The following is a 21,031-nucleotide window of genomic DNA, read 5'->3' as shown; positions in this document are numbered from 1 at the left end:
CTAGCCAGCCCAGATCCTCCTTAGTGTCTGGTTCTGTTATTGCCTTGACCCATCCTGCTCATGCAGTGTTGTACAGGCTTGGGTGTGCCTCATGGAGGGGCTGGAGCCGTTAATGCTACTCGCTCTGGCCTTAAGCATAAGCTGTTAGGTGAATATTAGAAAGGACCTCCTCTCTCTTTCCCTACATGGGCAGGCTCTGCCACCCAATCAGAGCCCTAGGGTGAATTATCCATTCCATAGTCCAGAAACATCAGACTGGTGACAGATCTAGATACAGTATTAATAGTTGTGAAAGAGCACTCCCACATTTGTCAAAGGCATTTTATTGGGTTTTTTCCCTTAGGATAAGTAGTATAATGAAAGAGATACTAGTAAAATCAGACTGCCTCTAACTTGAACTACTGTGTGGTTTTTTTCTTTCATTCCTTTCTTAAAAAATGATTATTTATTGATCAGCTCATGTTATGTAGCAAGTAGTTGATTATGTAGATGGACTCACGGTAAAATCAACATGAATCCAATTTAAAGACCCTGAGCATCAAGAAAATCTTAGCGCTCTGTATCTGCTGTAATAATTTTGCCTTAGGGTTCAGTTTAATTTAATCTTTATATTCACCCTTTTCAGAGGGCTCCCAAACCGAGTGGCATTGTGGCCTGGCTTGCAGGGTCACAGTGCCACTCGCTGAAATTTGGCCCAGTGGCCTCTCCATCATGAAAGAGGGGCAGCTGGGCCAAATCTGAGTGGTGCTGTGACCCTTCTCCCCCCCCCCCCCCCCCCCCACACACACACACACACACACACACACACACACATCCTACCCCAATGCCTGGTGCAGGAAGCTGGGCCCAGCCTCAGGGGACAGTAGCCAAGCCAAGGCTGTGGAGTGTGTGATGAGGGGTTGATTTCCAACTCCACCCCATCCCTCCGCCTTCTCTCAGTGGAAATTTTTTTAAGGGTGGGGGGGGGCTTCATTTTCAGATTTTGCCTCAGGCCCCCCCAAATCTCTGTGCAACTCTGCCTTTTTAGTAAGTTCAAGAGTGAAGATGACACACCGAATTTAGCCCTAGTGTAAGGGAAGGCAATTCATTGCAAGCACACTCTGCTAAGAAAAGAATTTAGATACTCTGGATTTAGTCTGAGTTTACCCCTTCCAAGGGTTTGGATTATTGATAATTTTAAAATAAAACATAAACAGCCTAATCTTTTCCCAAAGTAGGCTGTTCCTGTGGCTTCCCTACAGATAGACCTACCCACCTTTCCTCTCTCTCATAGGCAACAGTTCCTTCTACTCAAAGAGCCAGTCCCACTTTTCTTATACGCGGGTGTACTCATAGCCAGCACCATTATGGTCAGCAGCTCCCTGCAGGGTCCCAACACCTGCCAGGAGGATGGCTCAGTGGAAAAACCCTGTGGCAGGGGTTATGCCGGTTTTCAACAAGGGGTGGATTAGGCCCAATGCAGCCTCCTATTAAGCAGTTGGATTTTTATTAAACTCTCACTTTTACAGCAATAACATATTAAGTAACACAATTGACTTGGAAATTGTATTGTCTGAGTTACCTTGTTAAAGTCGAGTTGATTTGCACCTGCTGTTTCATGGTTTAGATTTTTGGATGTTTTGCTCTGACTGAAGTCAGCCATGGCAGCAATACCAAGGGCATACGGACAACTGCCAGATACGACCCCAGCACACAGGTCAGTCTGCAATCTCCAGAAGCAACATTTGGTACTTTATTGTTTTAAGTGCTGTTAGAAAGATATTGGACTAAAATTATTCTATGATTAACAATAATTAATACTTAGCTCTTAGCTTTACTACTACTAAAAATGCTAGATGTGTGGAAAATGGAATTTCCAGCCCACAAAAAAATGTTGCTTTTACAAAAAATTCATTGTGAATTGGAACAAAAAGCCAGATACGTGAAATTTTCCCTGGGATGGAACGTTTTCAAAAAATTCTGTGTTGGAAGAACTGAAACAGAATTTTTTTTAAATTTCTGCTCCCAGCTCCCTGAGCAGCAGGCTCTATAGTAGCCCTCCAGGCAGGGTGCTCAGGATCTGTCCAGCAAGTTGTGCAATATCAGATAAAACCCATCTTATTTCTGTGGGTATGTCTATAGGAGCTGCAGTCACACTCAGTGATTGAAGTGTAGCCATATCTTGTATGTCATAAAGTGGCTCTAAAATAATAAGCAATGGGAATTGTGGATGTAAAACATAAGTATTGTATATATGCACTTTACTAGGTAAAAATTCCAGCCTGCCCTTCTCTGGGCTTCCATATTTGTGGAAGCAAATGATTGCAGATATATTTTTCTATTTAAATCAGGCAATCTAACACCTCATGTCCCTGTCCTGCAATGAGCTCAGTAAGGATAAGCCTGTCCTCCCATATAAAGTCCCACTGAAATAAATCTGGTATGTGTGTGTGCGAAGTACGTTGCAGAATAGGGCCTGATGTCCAGATGCCTGATGATGCCCAAAAGTCAGGAGCATTGTGCATTCACAAAAAAACCCCAAAGACCATTGTATAAAAATCTGGCCCTTAGAATCTCCATGGCACTCACTGCCCTCATCATGTTATATGAAAGTTGAGAGGTGAACTTTAGGTCTAAACTTGAAAGTCTCACACTTGTTCTGTTCTGACTTTTCCCTGGACACGTCTTCTAGAATAAGCTTAGCCCTATAGATTCCTGTCAAATCTACTTTCATTGTTGGATTGAAGTAAAGTATGAAATGCTGGCAATTTTCAAAACAGCAAACAAACAAAAAAAAAGATGAATATCCATTGATTTCTATGATTGAAGACTTCCCTCTTTTTGACTGTCGTAGAAATTTATCATCAACACTCCTGATTTTGAAGCTGCCAAGTTTTGGGTTGGCAACATGGGGAAAAATGCCACTCATGCTGTTGTCTATGCCCAGCTGTACACTCCTGATGGGCACTGCCATGGATTACATTCCTTTGTTGTGCAGGTGAGAATGGAGTACTACTTCAAAAAAAAATCTGTATAAGTCAATATATATTATGTCCATTAAGCAATTTCTGTAGTTAAAGTTGTTTTTAACATTTTCCACCAAACTTCTGTATTTAATTGATCACTGTGCCTTTGAGGCAAGAATACAGTCAAATTTATAGTAGCAATTTGCTATACTAGAAAGTATACATGCACTTCCATATTATTGTATCACATATGAGTTTTAAATACTCTACAAAGTGTGAAATACTTTATATCAGGAGCTCCTCAGAGCAGAGAATGTACCTAAATGTTTGGAAAGCACCTAACACAAACTGGACAAATAAATATATATAAAATACAATGAGAATAAGTGAGGGGATTTGTAGGATGTAATGTATGTCCAAAGCCAGTGGATGTCAGTGAAAACACTCCCATTGTTTTCAGTGGACATTAGATCAGGTCCTGTTTTTCTAATGAAAATCCTCATCAGTTGCACACCACATCTGCACTGACTTCTGTGGATCTCAGAAAAGGGCCAAAAACACGGCAATTAAACCTAGCATCATTTTTTTGAAATGCCAGATTTCTGGGACAAATGAGGTTGGGTATAGATTTCCTTTGATTATTTTTTGAGCATTACATACATGAAGCAAGAAAGTGGAATTTATGGAGAGAGAGTTGTGATGTTTCAAGTGGCAGCATGTATATCAAGTGAAAACAAAGGCAAACACTAGCTTTCCAACTGTGACGTACTACTAGACTGTGCCAGGCCATTGCTAGTTTATGGCAAGGTAGAACCTGATCATGTAATCTCAACTGAAATGTGCATGCAGTATGCCACCACATGCTGAAACTCCAGCTGCTTATGTGATGGCTATCATCTTGGACCACGGTGGGGATTGAATCAGGGACCTACAGAGCTCAGAGAGTGAGTTTTCTACAGCTTGAGCTAAAGAATTAGGCTCTGTAGCTGGGGCTGTCACAGAATTTCATTCTCTGAGGTTTGGGCATAGAGAGGGTTGCCTAGCACACACTGAGCAGTGGGTTACCCTTGCATCTGGAATCTAAGCACTAGGTGACAGTAAACATGGTCTGATGGAAAACAGAAATGTCACATGTCCTTTGACCTATTTATGACATGATATTTTTAGAAAACATGGTCTTGCAACATCCATCATGGAATGACCTTCCCTCCTGGCTGGCCATGAATGTAATCTTGTAGCCTGCTATAGCGGATAGTGCCTTTTGGTCCTTGTGTGACCAAAGCAGAGGGAAGAGACAAGGGCAAACCTAAACCAGAGAGAGGTGGTACTTGGGGAGTGATGGGTCATCAACTCTCAGCTCTTGCTGTGCTACAACTCCTTGTAGAACAGGTACTATTTTCCTTTGTGTTATTTGCCATTGGTCACTAGAGGCCAGATACAAAGCCCACTGAAGTCATTAGAGAGACATCCTGCTCCCCAATCACTTCAGCTGCCTTTGGATCAGGCCCCAGGCTCCCCATCCAAGTCAGTGGGAGTTCTGCCATTTACTTCAGTGGGAGCAAAAATCAGGACCTTGGCTGGACTTCCCACTGAGCACACCATCCCAGACCACAGTCAATTTAGGGGACCTTCTGGGGTTAGTCATAGAAAAGTCAATGTAAAGCAACTTCTGGGCATTAAACGTGAAGAAATTAGGATTTTTATATATTTATAGATTTCTTTTAATATCTAAAGAGGGTTGTTTGCAAAAACAAAATAAATACCAATGAACGGCCTATCCTATGGGCACTGCATTAGTTCTCATGCTGGGCACATTTGGAGAGTTATCCATATAATCTTAAGGGTTACCAAATTTTATTTTTAAATGAAAGCATGAATTCTGCAACAGCTGATCATGCTCCCCTGGGAAAGCTTCCTGCTTGAAATCAGTGAGCCAATTTTTCAAGCCCTGCTTTTGGGCACTAATATTTGTCCTGATATTTGTCCACAAGCCAATCAGCATGGAAGCAGGATTCCAACCAGAGAGGTCAGTTTGCATGAATGGAGCCATTTTCACTAGAAAACTTGCATATGCAATGGCAGAGCTACATGTATTTAAATGAACAGGGTTGCTGACCAGATGGACCATGTCATATATCCCTGGGAATAAAATGAATCAGTTTTGTTGATCCCTGTTCCTATCTACATAGACCAAAAGAAGGCTTTCATGCTAGTTGTGATTAGAAGATTCCTCTATATAGATGCACATTTGGAACATGATAGATAACATGCCACTAATTACACTAAATGAAAGATTTCCAAATTGCTTTCATTTCTGAATATATAGGATCATGGATGAGAGGGTGCATAAGCAGAAAGTATATCCAAGATTGGATTCTATTTACCTGTATTTGGAAAAATAGTGGGATTTTTTTTTAAATAATAATAACAAAGTAGATTGGGAGTACTTTTCACTGTTTGAAAGGAGTCCACCAAGAGCTTTAGTTTTCTCATGACTAAAATATTGTTTCATTTAATTTCCACATAGATTCGAGATACAAAAACATTGCTTCCTATGCCAGGAGTGATGGTAGGTGACATAGGAAAGAAGCTTGGGCAGAATGGTTTGGATAATGGGTAAGTCAATAACATTTGAATAAAGAAATGCACTATACTTATATTGCTACTTATAAATAAATGACGCAAAAGTGCCAAGCCTGTTCCATATTTCTGCTGAGGCAAGTACTTATATAAAAATATTTTTTGTTATTTACAAAATATAAACTGAAGAACCTTGAATATTAGTATTCTGTATTTTAATACCCATTGCTTTTTCCATTCTCTAACTTGTACAGAAGTAGATTCTTTTTGTACATACCATTCATACTCCGTGACTATCCAAGTGGTCTAATAATAATAAACTCTGTATATACACAGCAGTTATATATACGCAGCAATTATAATGAAAGAAACAAATAGTTACTAGTAATAGCAAATTATCTTTCCCAGCTCTCTGGGCAAGAATCTTTACTTGTTAACTGTGTGGCTGGTTTCTGAGCCCCCAGGCTACACCTAAGCAATGTGAGCAGGTCTATAGTTAACCAGTATATACACTTAACCAAGCCCCCCAGTCAAATCAACCAACCAACTTGTTTAGCCTCTGTGATTCCTGGGTAAACTCCCCTTGATTGGAAGGAAGGGTGGTGAAATTTTCTTCTAAACATCCGCTTGGTGCAGGAGGCTGTAGACCAAATAGATTTCTTCCCTGAAGTCCAGAGGGTCAAAACACCCTATCACACAATGTAATCCAAAAGGAACATATTGCAGAAACTGAGATGGGGCTGATGTAATCTGCATTAAGTACAGATCATGACCAGAAAACTTGTGGGCTCATTGTATTTCGTAATGGACTTAATCATTATTTATAACAGCTAGAAAGGGGTGTGCCGTAATGAAAGATCATTATGGCCCTTATATCTGAAAACATATACTTAGGGAAGGCAAATCTGAAGGAATTAATGTTTCTGGATCTTTAAGAACAAATGTTGAGGAAAAATCAGTTCTACATGCTGAAGCTTCCATTGAGCAGATGGATGGATGCCAGAGTCACCAGGCTACAACAAAACACCATTCACATTGTTTTAGTGTTTTTACTTCATCTAGTGGCCTAGTGATTTAAAAAAAACAATTGGCCCATTATGGCAAACTGCTACATTACTTTACGTGAATATTGAATGAATAGGAAAAGGTGTGATTAACCCCTAAAGTTATATTTAAATGCCAACACATCTACAACTAGTGTTGCACATACAATTTAACACAGCTTCGAACCATCAGTTCACCTTTTTGGATACCTTGCTTTGCTCTTCTGTTACTTGTCTCATTCATTGTCTACTTGCCCTACAGAAGTAGAATGTGGGTTTTTCACAGCAAGCTTAATCAAAACAAGCCCAAGCATATGTATTCAGCAAGGCACATGCAAGGGCTTCAAGCAGATACAAGTTAATGACCCAGTGGTAAATGATTTCCAGCCTATCAGGCTTTTGCGGGGAAGAACTATAGGAACACACATATTGACACAGTCACACTGACTGAGCACTCAAAGTAACAGCAGGCAGCTTTGGTGGAGGAGGACTAGACTAATGCTGAAATCTAGATTTCAGACCCTATAGAGACTATCGATAATAACATTTAGATATGAGAATGTTTACTTCAGTTTGAAATAAGTGACTACATAGTCTCTGACCAATGGTGGCAGTGGCATTTTAACTCAAATCAAAGCAAAGACAAAACTAACCATATAAACGAAATGAAAATCAGACCTATTAAAAACAAGATCATAAAGCAGAGAAACACCAGCACCGTAGTCCAAACTAAAGCAGGCAAAAATCCCACTACCAATAATATTTCATTTTAATTTACTTGAGAGAATGAGACTGCAGCTCCAACATTGAGACAAGCAATCGAACTTACCAGACAAGAAAATCTGAAATTTTAAGCAGCTATGGATAAGTGATTCTGTTTGCTCCCAGCCTATTTGCCAGAACACAGAGCTTCATTCATAACCTTTGTCCAGGCTTCATTGCCCTCAAGGAAGAACCCATATGGCAGACCATTTGAGTGGGTATGGGGAGAAGAAATATAATGGGAAATTCAGGTAGATTTCCCCATAATGACAACACCAGCAGTAAATCAGTTCTTTTGAACCCTGTATTGTTTTCCTTCTTTCTTTGCACAAAACTCTTTTCTAATGATTCCACTTGATTTTAGAAATGTATAATGTATTATTGCATACTCACGACAAGCTACCAGCCAGCAGGTGGCATTGTTGCATGGGTCTAAGTAGCCTAAATGGAGTAATTCGGCTTCACGTTTAAGCAAAGATGGAGTAATGACACTGAAATTTATTTTTGAGTTTTTAAGTCCAGATCCACAAACACAGAGAGCATTTAATCTGGCAGTTGTATTTGTATGTGTGTGCATCATTATCACTGATGAAACGATAGATACTATAGATGTTTGTCTACAGAGACAAAGGATTTTAGAAGACTTTTTTCTTAATGCATTGTTTCATTAAACAATTTATTTTCAAGTGTATGGGCACTAACCAGTACTTTGGAGATAACACATACAATACATTTAGATTGGCAGTCCATACAGTACTTTATAAGAAAGAAATAGCCTCAGGGGCACAGGGAAAGTAAACTGGAAAGAGAGGTTATAATACCGTCAATTATTTTAAATGAGCTAATGTTCTAACCAAGGTAGGAGACTTTCTCATGACATCTACACAGCATGTGGTATGCTATTGGCTATATAAATTATTTATCATTTGTATTGTTAGTTTCTAGGCACCCCAGTCATGGACCAGGACTCCATTGTGCTAGGTGCAAACACAGAACAAAGACAGTCCCTGTTTCAAAGAGCTTAAGTATAAAATGAGAGACAACAGGTGGCTACAGACAGACAGATGGGAGAGTATAATGAGGCTGGCTGTCTCCCAAGTGCCCTGTTGTGGCCAGTGGTGGCTCTGAGGTACCCTGCCTCAGTTTCCCCACCTTTCAGGGCTCCTCAAAAACTCTAAATAGCCCAGAGGTATAAAACACAATACCCCTCCCTGAGGGTCTGATTTATAAAGTTTTTACACCATTTCTGGTGATCCATACCTTTCTTTCTGGTCAGGGAATCCCCCAGCCCTCTCTCCAAGGGCTATGCTTAGATTCAGATTGCCTTCTTCTAGCTGGCTCCTTTATATTCCCCTAATCCAGTTCTTTCTGGATAGGCAGCAGCATCCTTCCAACACAAAATAACTCAAAGTTTAAGACCTAAACTAGTCTGCAGCTGAGCATAGCTTCTTCTCTGGGAGGGTCAGTCTTCCTTCTCTCAAAGCAGCAGCTTCCCGTGTCTCAGGGTTCCCTGCGGAAGCCTTCTCACCTCTGCAGTCTTTTTCTAAGCCTCTGCCTTCTCTATCCCAGGGGTAGGTCACCCAACCTTCCTCATTCTCCCCACCTAGGGAGAAGAGTTGGCTATGTCACAGGTGATGCTGGGCCCATCTCCCGGTAAAAGGGCTAGCCACCCTGTGACAAGGAGCACAAGGAAGCAATGGGATGATATAATCAGCCCTGCATTAATTCATCTTCTGACAGCATAACCCACAGCTGTGAAGCCACAGTGGCAGACAAGCTGCTAGGATGGAGGTCATAGCAGTGTAAGGCACCAGCACATCAAACTCTGCTAGATGGCCTGGAAGCAGCTGGCTCTACGCAGAATCCAGCTGACGGAATAGGTGTGGCCAAGGTAGCAGATTCAGTGCATCTGCTGAATAGCCTGCAGTATATGGATTCCTTTGGAGCTTCAACCATAAATTAAAACTGCTTTCCACTAGTGGAAACCACAAAGGAGGGTGAACGCTGACCATCCCCAGGGGATTAAGCTGCCCCATTGCTGGAGGTTATAGTGTGCATCCCCTGTACCAACAAGGGTAAATTTATTCCTAACTCTCATACCCTTCTGTCTCTCAAATCTTTTAAATTCTATAAATCATGTCAGATCAGGGAATGGCTTTGTGGAAGATGATGCTCAGATGACATGAAGATGGTATACAAATCGGAACAGAATTGAATAATTTTTTCTAATGAATTTTATTAAAGGCACAAAGATAAACGTTTGGCACCTTCAACATAGGGGTGCTACAGAAATGGATGCCTTCAGGTCATGGGTGTTACAAGAACTAGATAGGAGAAAGATATTCACACCCTCTCTTGACTTTTCCACTAGAGATTGGGCTTAAATCACAAAGTGTAAATTCATATCCAAACTGCCCCAGACGTGGGGAGAAGTAGTTCTGGACCCTTTAACAAGAAGGAAGTTTAGTCAAGAACAGAGGTAAGTTAAAGCTAATAACCCCATAAAGAGTAAAGAAATTAAACTGATTAATCAACCCCCAAATCTTCAGGGAAATAAACAATACTTTCAGTAGCTTCCTATTTAGGTAAACATTTTGGAATTGTTGACCCAAGGTATAACAGATAAGCTACTTCAAGTTTTCATTTTAGTATTTTTAAATTGCTTGATTTCCTCCCTCCCCCCCCCAGTGTTTTGCATCAGCACAGTGGATATTTCCAAGAGGAAAGATCTGGGGTGTAGTAATACACCAGCATGGACAATATGTTAACCCATCAACATACCAGGCCAGATTGTTCCTTACAAAGAAAAATAAAGCCTGCTTTCACGGTGCACTCAGATGTACCTGCTCCAAAAACAGTAGGAATCCATTCTACAGATTCTCAACTGCTTACCTGAGAGAAGGCTCGAGGCTAGATTGTGACACATCTTTATTTGGGGGGTGTGGGGATGGGAGGTGAGATTTCACAAGAACCGATCCTCCCCACCACGTGCCCACACACGTTTTGCAGAGCTAGCACAAAGGTCTGTCACAAATGCTCCCCAGAGGCACATGAAGCCCCAAAGGGAGTGGGAAGGAAGTGACCTGGCCTTCCTTTACTAGCTTGCAGAACAGGCAAGCTGTTGTATTCTCAGTGATGATGTGCAGGCTGTGGAGTTTCTGCATACCAGGCTACATGAGGAGAGAGTCCTCCGTGAGGCATGAACCCTCCCTGCCTCCCCTTAGGGTGGTACATCACCTCCTATTCAGGGCCATGGTTACATGTCACAATTTGGTCCTTAGAAGGGAAGTTCTTGTGTGCTGTAATTTCTGTTGTGTGTGGGGAAGAGAAGAGGGCAAATTTCACCCCAATACGCTGTTATTAAAACTTTGGTTTGTTCAGCAGATGTTGCCAGATATAAGAATACACACACAAGGCCTGATTCTGATCTCATTTCTACTAGTGTAAATCAGACGTAGCTCCATGGAGTTCAATGGAGTTTACACTGATTTAAGACTGTTGGAAGCAGGATCAGAAGCAGGCCCATAAAGACAGTGCAATTTTATATTCTGTTCCTGAGTTTTGCTACTGGAATAGAACGGACTAATGCCAAGATTTTTTTAAAAAGTGCCTACATTTAGGCTCCTGAATACATATTTAGGCATCTAATAAGGACTAGAGCCAGAGGGAGAGATTGCAGAAATGATTGGGTGAAATTGTATGGCCTGCGTTAAGGAGGTTAGACTAGATAATCATAATGGTCCCTTCTGGTTTTGAAATCTCTGAATTGATTGGGTTGCTTGGCTGAAATTTGGTTTCCTGATAATGTAGGGCATAATCATAATCAGGGCTTCGATTTTCAAAAGCACCTGGGTGTAGGAGCAACAAGTCCAATGAAATTCGTTGAGTGGACTACTCCCAGTCTGTCTAACAAACTCATATAGCCCCATCACTGTAGTATCTGGATATCTCACAATCTAGGGGCTCATGGCTTTTGAAACCTCTCCCTAGGAGCCTAAAAAGTTCACAAAAAAAAAAATCCTGACCTATTTTTTAATCTCTTTTCTTATCTACCATTCACACAACATTTAGTGCATACGAATTACAGTATAGTATTTAAAAAAAAAACAACAAAAAAAACCAACATTCTGCACATTGCAGGCTTTACATTCTTTTCCTCTCAGGTTATCCATCTTTCTCATTCAATAGCATAATACAGCCACCAGAGGGTGTAACTGCTTCAGAGCCTCAATCATGCCTTAAGGTTTGAAGTAGTATATAAAAGTATCTGCCTGTTACTAGCACTAGGCATGTGTTGCTTTGCTGTACTCTGAAACTGGAGATAGTTTAAATAAATAACTGGGCTTGTGTCATAGATCTGGTCCATTGCCGCCTTCTGGCAACCCACCAGACTGCTACGTGGAGAATCCAAACTTCTGGGTCCCTGGATCCCTGGATGCTTTAAACCCTGACTGAATATAGTCCAGACATTGCCACTATCTTGGGTGCCCTAAGTACACTGTCAGGCTGCAGACCTTCTATCTGGCATTACCCTCTGAAAGCTGGAACCACGGTCCAGCTGCCTAGTCTGTGGGCACTGTGGCAAGCCTTCAGACTTTCCCATACTTACACACACCCTCTCTCAGAATTCCACCCCAAAGGTGTGAAGCTTCTGGGTTTCAGTTTAACTCTCTCAGGGGACAATGTTTTGATTGTGAAGCAGTTAACACAGAGACACTTTACACAAGTAACACATTATTTCTCATTTACTTACCTGTATAAAGCACAGAGGAGCTCAGATCATGTAGAACATAACATCCTAAACACAGTGCCTAGCTCACCCTGTGCTTGAGAGTATCTGTATCCAGGCAGAGTCTCCTGCCTCAGGCAGCCCCTACATGCCAGGTTGTTTCTCTCTCCTCCACAGCTGGAGACAAAATGGTCAAACACCCCAGATAGGTCAACTCCTCTCTGTTTATAACTTTTAAACCCTCTTTGTCAGGTGATGTCCTTGCCAACTTACCCACCTGAGCAAAAACCCCTGCCAGGGGACCTCTGGGCCATGGCAACCTCTCCCCTGCTAGACCAGTTCCGCACTTGGGAACCTGTCTATTGTTTAGCACTATTACATTTCAGTGGTCAAATATTTTAAGTCAATGATCCTCTTTTGTTGTTCTTTTGCCACCAGCCTTTAGAGGGAGGCAAGTAGACCACAGAGAAGGCAAAAGACTTCAGCTTCAAAAGGGAGTTTGCAGATAGGTCAAAATACATAAAGTTTATGATCTCACACAGAATTCATAAGTTGTATAGACAGATTCACAAATTATCACAGCTTGTGACCTTTTTGCTTCTCTGTAAATTATACAAAAGGCGTAAAAAGGGGGTTTAGGAGGAGAGAATTTGAGGGCAGGGATAGTAGGGCAGTATGTATTTTTTCCCCTGCTGATCTTTCACCTTAGAAATTCAGATCTTGTCTGCTTGGAAGGGTCTAATGTCTTTTTCTACAGTAGCAAAATTGCCCATTCTGAGAATTGTTAGTCAGCAAATGGTTGCAACTGAACCCAGTTTAAGTTCAGCTATAACCAAGGGCAAACTGTGTTTAACACTCTTTCAGAAACTGATGGGTGTTGTTGGTTTGTATGTGTGTTTTTGTTTCGGAGGAGGAGGTTGTTGCCTATTTACTTTCAATGAAAGACTAACACTTTGGAAAAATGAAGTATGTTAATGAGTCAGCAAGCACACCCCTTTACAGAGGTTTGAGCTCTCACCATACATATGACATGCTTTGAGATATTCAGGAGGTTCTCTAGAAAAATCCTGGCAGGTCAGACTCTATGTTCCTGATATTTCCAGTGTAAAAAAAAAAAAAAAACACTCCAAGGACGGTGGGTCGCCATTTCATGCTTTTTGCCTGGTGAGTGTATGGTTTCAGCTCCCACTGTGCTGGTCAAGAGAGAATATGAGTCTGTTACACCACCAGCTAGGGAGATTTTGCTCTTCCATTCAAGTTGTAGCAGTTCACGCTTTCAGTTCTGGAAGTCGCCCGTTCAATCCCCCCCAGTGTAGCAGCCAAGTTGGCAGATATCACACAAGCTCACGTCCTTTGTAGGTCCCTTTTAAATACATTATTATTTATTTATTATTAGTTGTATTGTGGTAGCACCTGGGAGCCCCAGGCTTTGGCCCCTAGGCACTGCACAAGCACAGAACAAAAAGACAGGTCCCACCCCAAAAAAGCTTAGAATCTACATCCGTGATGTCATATGAAACAATGTGCTTGCACTGACACGGGCTGGCTGCTCACAGCAATAACAGTAACAACGCAAACTAATTTGAAATATATCAAATGGTAAGCAAATTAAAAACAGCCTACATGAAATTTTACAGATTTGAACACACTCAGGTCTGGCAGCACCAAAGATGCCGCTCTCCTAACAACACTGAATCACTCACAGTGCATGCATGCACTATATATTTTAAAGTCTCCATTTAAGTTTAACTAGTTGCTGTGCAATGTGGATTGTTAAGATTCTCTGGATTACCTCTCAATTCTTATTTTATATTTCAAAAATAAGAAAAATCTTAAACAGAACCGTCCCAGAGTGCACAGCCTCAGCTGTGATCATACAGCTGTAGCCCTTGTCCTTCCCCGCCCCATCCTCTCTCTGCTTTTTGTCACTCCCACTTGTTTTTGGCACATCTAAAATTAAGGCCCCAGCCCTGCAGTGATCTCCACACAGCCTCTTTCTGCACAGAGCCTCATCAGAATCAGCACAGCTGCTCGGCACCCACACAGCGCTCATTGCAGGAGTAGGCCTTAATGTTGGCACAGTGGGGTAGGGGTCTATGTCTTTCTGTATCGTCCATGAAGTGCCTGTCCCAGTTATAGCTGCTATAAAGTGATATGGGTGTGTTAACATAGCTACTGTGTGTTATTGTTTGACATACAAGCTACTACTTTTGACTGGGACACTGTGGCCTAAAATACTGCTTTAATTACTTTTCCCCCGCTTCTCTGCATCTTCATTACCTTCAGCCTCATCCCTTTGCGAGCTTCCAGAGTCTAAACTGTGTGACTGGTCGTTCTGTCTTCTGCAGGCCTTTCACCATCCCTCTATGCCCCCATTCTGCCCTTGGTCTACTCTGCCTCTAACATTACTTGATCATGGTGCCCTTTAACCATCATGATCACTTGACACCCTCCCCCTCTCCTCCCCAATCTTCCAACCCCATCCCCCTGCCGTCTGGCTCGGGGATTAAAGGTATTGTCACCTCAACGTTCCCAAGGTAGTCAAAAACAGAAGTTGGCCATCAAAAGAGATCTGTGTGGGTTTGCAGTTCCTCAAAGCACAGTCTTGCCATCTGCACTGCAGGTAACAGTTTATTAATTTAGTACTGGCAAAGGGAGCGTTCTGCTTTTCCAGCTGCTCACTTTTATCAGTGTTACCGCGTTCCAGCTGAATGATTGTAGCGTGATTTAAGGGAAGAGAGATTAATTTTGCTTGAAAGGTTCACTACATCACTGGCCAGTTCCTTGCCAGAGAGGCTGCTGTGGGATTGTGACTTCACCCCACCCAACTGATCCATGCAGGCATTCGCATAGCTCAGTTATGCATCAGTGCTGAATGGAGGTGGAAAACCTCAGAATACTAGATTTAAAAAATGTCCTGTGTGTACTGTGCCGCTGTTGAGATTGGGGTGACCATCTGTAACATTACTGATACCAGTATTACAGAATTGCAATAAATATCATATAGGATAGGCCATGCAAGGTATTGATGGAAAAGTCATGATTCGCTAAGACTGATCAGCATATTTTTATATATATGTCTCAGTTTTGTAGTAAGTTCTAAATATGTATGATATATTTGTATTTCAACTTGTGCTGTGTTTCTGGGTGACACCCCCAGACAGGATGGTAGCAGCACTAAGCCTGCTTAATGGCCCATCAAGGGAACTCAAATGTACAATGAATTCAGTGAAAGAACCCAGGGGCTACACCTTATGAGTCACCAGGACATGTAAGAAAGTGCCTATGGACAGGGGACTCTGAGGCTTTTCCATGCCCTGTGCTGTGAGACTGTGTTTGGGACAAAGGAACTACAAGCATCATGGCAGAAACTATAAAATGCAGGTGCATCATCTCTATCTTATCTTCATTCCTGCTTCCTACCTCTGAATTAACTATTCTACATCTGAAGCTGTGAAACAAAGAACTGAAACCCATCCAAGTACTGGATGTACTCCAGAGGGAACTGTACAAGCCTGCAAACTCCAATACTGCTAAGAATCTGATATATATATAAGGACTTTGAAGTCATTTGTATGTATCTGATTGCTTTAATCATTTAAATCTCTCTTCTTATTCGTTTCTTTCCTTTATAATAAGCCTTTAGTTTTAGTTACTAAAGGATTGGCTGACAACGTGGTATTTTGGGTAACATCCAAACTTATATTGATCTGGCAATGTGGCTTACCCTTTGGGGATCAGGAGAACATTTTGGTAAAGAGAATAGAGTTTAAGTAACTTTTCTTTTTTACTGGTGCCAGAGACTGAAACGCAATAAAGGGGACTGTGTATTTCTTGTTGTAACTTCTTGATAACCAATGTGGGAAATCAGGAGCACTGTCTGTGACTGGTCAGGGAATCTAACTTTAGCATTACCTATGAGTTCTGGGAAAATCTGCTCTCCTTTTGCAGTCTGCCCTGATCTTGGCATTTTCAGGTGGGCTACCCTAGGCACGGACGGGTCACATATATTATTTGTAAAATATTGTATTTGGGGCACTGATTAACAGTGCAGCAGCAATGGGACTTGTTGATCCTAGATCGCTGACATAGAGCCTATTGTGGGGATCTGACTGCCCTTCTCACATAGGATTGTGCACGCAAGAATGCAGTGATAATGGCTGCTGGAATGGTGATAGGTGATGGAAGATTGAAGAGGAGTAAAGTCATTACTTTGTCGGGATAGTAAACATTGAGGTCCAAGAAAAAAGGCACAATTTTTAAACAGTGTGGGTGATTAACCACTGGAACAAACTACCATGGGAAGTGGTGGAAGTCTGTATCAAGATGGGATGCCTTTATGGAAGATTTGCATTAGCCAAACCACAGGTTGGGCTCACTACGGCAGTAACGGGGTGAAATTCCAATGGCCTGTGGGATTATACAGGTGTTCAGACTTGATGATCTAGTGGTCTCTTCTGGTCTTAAAATCTATGAATTTATGAACTTATCTATGATCAAGGACCCACAGCTTGAGGCAGACCCAGATGGAATTGTCTCAACAATTTATATTTAAAGATAAGAGCTATGTGTCAGAACACAAACCGGGTCGAACCCTGATCATGCTAACTATTAAGCAATGGAAGCCAGGAAAACAGTAGATTCCAATGTCACCACTACATGTACTTTTCCCATTGTGTCCAGTATGGCCAGTTATGCTCTTCCATTCATTTAAATGGATTTTCCCCTAAGTTTAGACACAGACCAGATCTGTCAATATTTATTATGTTTTCTGAGCAAACACCCATTCAAAAGGTGATCTATAACTTTATGAAATCCTACTATTTATTTTTAATACGTTGTATCATCTTCAAATTGGTGTGTATGGTTAACTATAAAAATATTTTAAATAGCAAAAAAGTTCTTGGAGAACTGGCTGTAGTTTCATAAATCCATCCAAATCCAGGGTACTAAGTGCTTCTGCTTTTATTTTCATCATTTGTCTTCATAAACAGTAAATCTTACTTCTTCACACACTGTTAGTTGTCAGTGGATTTGTAACTTGTCTTTCTGCCTACTTATTCAAGCTTTTTAAAGGTTTTATCATTTGCTATATGGATTTATTTAGATATTAGCTTAGAAAAAAGAAGCATATGTGTAATGCATAAAGTGTAATACCAAGAAGATCAGTACTGTTAAGTGAGTGTAATTTAATTTTTTGGTTCACTAGTTATAAGAAATGTGATAGTATGGATTTTTTTTTCCCATCAGGGTCATTCAGGATAATCTCTTATGCAGTATAGAGATGATCAAACAATACTCTGTATGTCTGGTATTTTGTTTTTTATAACTGGTCCGTTAACACTACATTACAAGAGCAAGAGACTTATTTTGTTAATTCTTTTCTTCCTTCTCACAATTAATAAGTGAGAATATTTGGGTCACTTTTATAGATATTTATATGACAGTATATCTTCAGTATGGTACTATAAAAAGACTCACTGGATTTGAAATTGTTTATTAAAGGCCCAGAATATTCCCATGAATAGCTTCACACCAGTGTATAGTTGTACTGAAATAAATGGAGCTACTCACATAAGTAGAATTATTAGCATGTATTGGTATTTGCAGAATTGTACCCCTATGCTACATTTAATTTAACACAAATCAGGTTGGGTCTGTTTACTAAACTTTTAATATTGAGGCTAGCTTTGAAAAGGGTTGTTTTACTGAATGCACATCAGCCTTTCAATTAAGATTGAACTAATAGAAAGTTCCCTAGTAGTGAGATTTAGATGGTTATATCAGTTTTATGCATGGAGAAGTGATGCAATCACATTGAATTATCCTTGGCTTCAAAGCATGGTGTTTGTTGGTAGTTTATTGACAATCAGTTTTTAAAGCACTTGCTGCCTCTAGTCCTGCTCCTACCTCTCTACGTAATGACATAGGAAGTAACTCTTAGTCAGGGGGGGGGAGCGGGGTGGAGCTTCCTCTTAGAATCAACAACAAAGAGAGAATAGACTGATAGTTCTTCTGCTCACACTGACCTCCAGCTTTCTTAGAGAGAGAGAAGCTGGTCTGGATGATTCCATCCCTAACCTTGGCTCAGCTATCTCAGACGGTTTTACTTATGCTTTGCCAACTCTCTGCCCATCTCTGTGGGTGAAAACTAGCTCCTCACCTGTGGAACCTGCCCTGTCTCTTATGCTCGCACAAGGAATGCAGGGAGCCCACACAGAGATGTAAGGGGTATTAAGAACTCGTGCGGGTGCATAATGCAAGTTACAGTCTTCTCACTGAAATTACTAGTGGGAGTGTTGTCGTTCACTTCAGTAGAACAGCTCCCCGTAGTACGCATTTCATCCCCCTAGTAAGTGTTTACATCAGGAGACCCTAGTATCACAAGCATGCTCTCATTGTACCTAGCATGAACACTTTGTCACTAGCAAATCTTGGGAGGGGACCGGCTGTTGGAGATTTTATGGCTTTGATGGGTTTTATTTCTGGGATGGGAAGAGAAGAGGGTTGCAGATAAACAAAGAGATCTTTTATCTTAAAAAAAAACAAAACATTTTTTGTAGAGATGACAAAAACATTGGCCAAGACAGATTTCTGTAAATATTGGGCTAGACTCCACCCTCCTTATTTACACCAAGAAATCCCAGCAAAATCAATGAGTCTGTATGCAGAGTAAGGGTTGCAAGAATCTGATGCTCAGTTAGACTGCACATTTCAACCATTTGTATGAGTATATATTGCAGTCAAAAAATGCCCTAGATCTCTGAGCCCAAATAAATGCAGTATGCAGATATGTTTCCTTGGAAACTACTCATATTTTTAAAGACTTTGTAGCATCGTGAAGCTTATGTAATTTATTAATGTGAAATACCTGTCTCTCTTGGGTTCTATTAAGTATATTTGCCTGTACTGGCAAACATAAGGAATTTGCTTTGATTACTAATACAGATTTTCAAGCAATATTAGATGCTGAGATATTCAGAAATAGAGCTGATGTTATGATACCATGCCAGCCCTTACTGTCCATTTGGCTGAAAAGGACTAGTACACTCTTTCCTGAGAAATATGTGTCTGTTTATGCAGCTTCTATCAATATCAGTAGTTGGATGCCACAGTTTAATAAAAGATTCTCCTTCTCATTTTTTTTTAAGATTCTACATCATATCAGTGAGCAAAATTCATAGTTGGAGCTTCTTTACAAATAATGCCCTTTTCCAGTTCCCTTTCACTGGGTTGATTCTATGTTGTTCTTGTTGGTATTAGTATCACAGGGGTACCAAGAGGTCCTGATCAAGTTCAGGGCCCCGTTGTGCGAGGGGTTGTAGAAACACACAGTAACAGATTGTTCTTCCTTCAAAGAATTTACAATCTCAGAACCATGTTCTGATTTTCCTTATTTATATTGAGCTGTACTTTACACCACAAGTGAGCCATTGAGTTCAGTGGTATTATTTGTGGAGTAACACATGATTTGGCTTGAATGTGAGTAAGAATCTGGCTCAAAAGGCAGACAAAGGTTTCATTGTCGCCATTTGTATACAGATGGGAAACTGAGACCAGAGTGAAGTATCTTGCATAAGTCCATGTCTAGTGTCTTAACCACAAGACAGCCCTTCCTCTCAGAGAACATTCATTGCTCTTCATTCTGCACAATATATTTCTTTTAAAGATAACCACAGGACTGGATATTTTAAATGTAAGCTGATGGAATGACTCAGCAGAAAGAATACACAGGCGCAGTCAGCAAGGGTCTTTCCTGGAGGCACCATATTTCTATTAAAAAACCGAAAGAAATTAACATAAGAAAACAAGAGTAACAAAAAGCTTACCCAGCTTGCATTTCATAGAACCTTTTATGTGGAGACCTGTATTCTCACAGGCATACTCCTTTCTGTGGCAGAAACTGACCTTAAAAATACCTGTGTTGTGATGTTATTTTCAGTTCACCGATGTGCATGAAATCTTCATGCAGCCAATAATTCATCATGGCAATCTGTGGGTGCATACACCCCAAGCTGTGTTGTGCGGCATCTTCCTATTTTATTATTAATATAGTTCTATATTTACTTGAACAGATTTGCTGTGTTTCACAATGTCAGGATACCTAAGGAAAACGTATTGAACAGAACTGGAGATGTCACAGCTGAAGGAGTATACGTAAGCTCATTTAAGGTATGAATTGAACTGTATGTGCAATGAATCCAGTCTATCAAATATACTATGAAGGAATTGTTTGTATTTTTTTTTCAAATCTATTAACTGCTCCCTTACATTTTCAGAGTTGCATGGGGTTTTAGCCACGCATTTGCCATTGAAGTCAGTGGGTGCTAACTGCTCAAGTGAGCCTTTGAAAGTGTAGGGTTTGGTATAACTACCAGGATTCTGATGTTGCTGGCAGTGCAATTAAGCAGCTAGGGAATGGCTGAGACTGTCCACGTTTTGTTCCCTCAGGATCTCAAGCAGCGTTTTGGTGCTTCTCTTGGGGCTTTGTCCAGTGGTAGAGTGATGATCATAGGCATGTCTGTGGTTAATTTAAAGCTTGCCTTATCAATAGCCGTGCGCTTCTCAGCAACACGCCGTCAGTTTGGACCAACAGATGAAGAAGAAATACCCGTCCTGGAATACCAAATGCAGGTATAGACTAACTCAATAATATGGCATTTCATTCAAACCTAGGGAATAATTTCAAATATAAAGCCAGCTCCTCAGCTGGTGTAAATCAGCATAGCTGCATTGAAGGCAATGAAGTTACACTAGTTCACACCAGCTAAATGCCTGGCCCTATACAATTTTGAAGGCTTGATTCTCACTAAGGGTTGTTCTACACTACCAACTTATGTAGGTATGACTCCATCACTCAGGTAGGTGGAAAATCCACACTCCGGAGCCATGTAGTTATACTGACCTAACCTCCACTGTAGACATCATGATGTTGATGGGAGGGCTTCTTCCATCTACATTGCTACAGCCTC

The 21,031-nt window shown here is 40.9% G+C and overlaps 1 protein-coding gene across 2 annotated transcripts in view; it reads left to right on the top strand.

Annotated features, from left to right (window-relative positions):
* The window catches only part of ACOX3 (acyl-CoA oxidase 3, pristanoyl), a 48,835-nt gene that overhangs the window by 6,928 nt on the left and 20,876 nt on the right, over positions 1–21,031 (top strand). For both annotated transcript variants that reach the window (XM_067558875.1, XM_067558876.1), the window contains 5 exons: positions 1,607–1,696; positions 2,834–2,977; positions 5,473–5,561; positions 20,135–20,231; positions 20,511–20,693. In XM_067558875.1, coding sequence (XP_067414976.1) covers positions 1,607–1,696; positions 2,834–2,977; positions 5,473–5,561; positions 20,135–20,231; positions 20,511–20,693 — 603 coding nt within the window. The remainder of the gene's footprint in view (positions 1–1,606; positions 1,697–2,833; positions 2,978–5,472; positions 5,562–20,134; positions 20,232–20,510; positions 20,694–21,031) is intronic.

This window comes from Emydura macquarii, unplaced genomic scaffold (genome assembly GCF_026122565.2).
Source record: "Emydura macquarii macquarii isolate MOO-44397 ecotype Brisbane River unplaced genomic scaffold, CSIRO-AGI_Emac_v2 contig_2199, whole genome shotgun sequence".
Lineage (NCBI taxonomy): Eukaryota > Metazoa > Chordata > Testudines > Chelidae > Emydura > Emydura macquarii.
Note: the sequence above shows the minus strand (reverse complement) of the source record. Positions and strands in the feature narration are given on the sequence as shown.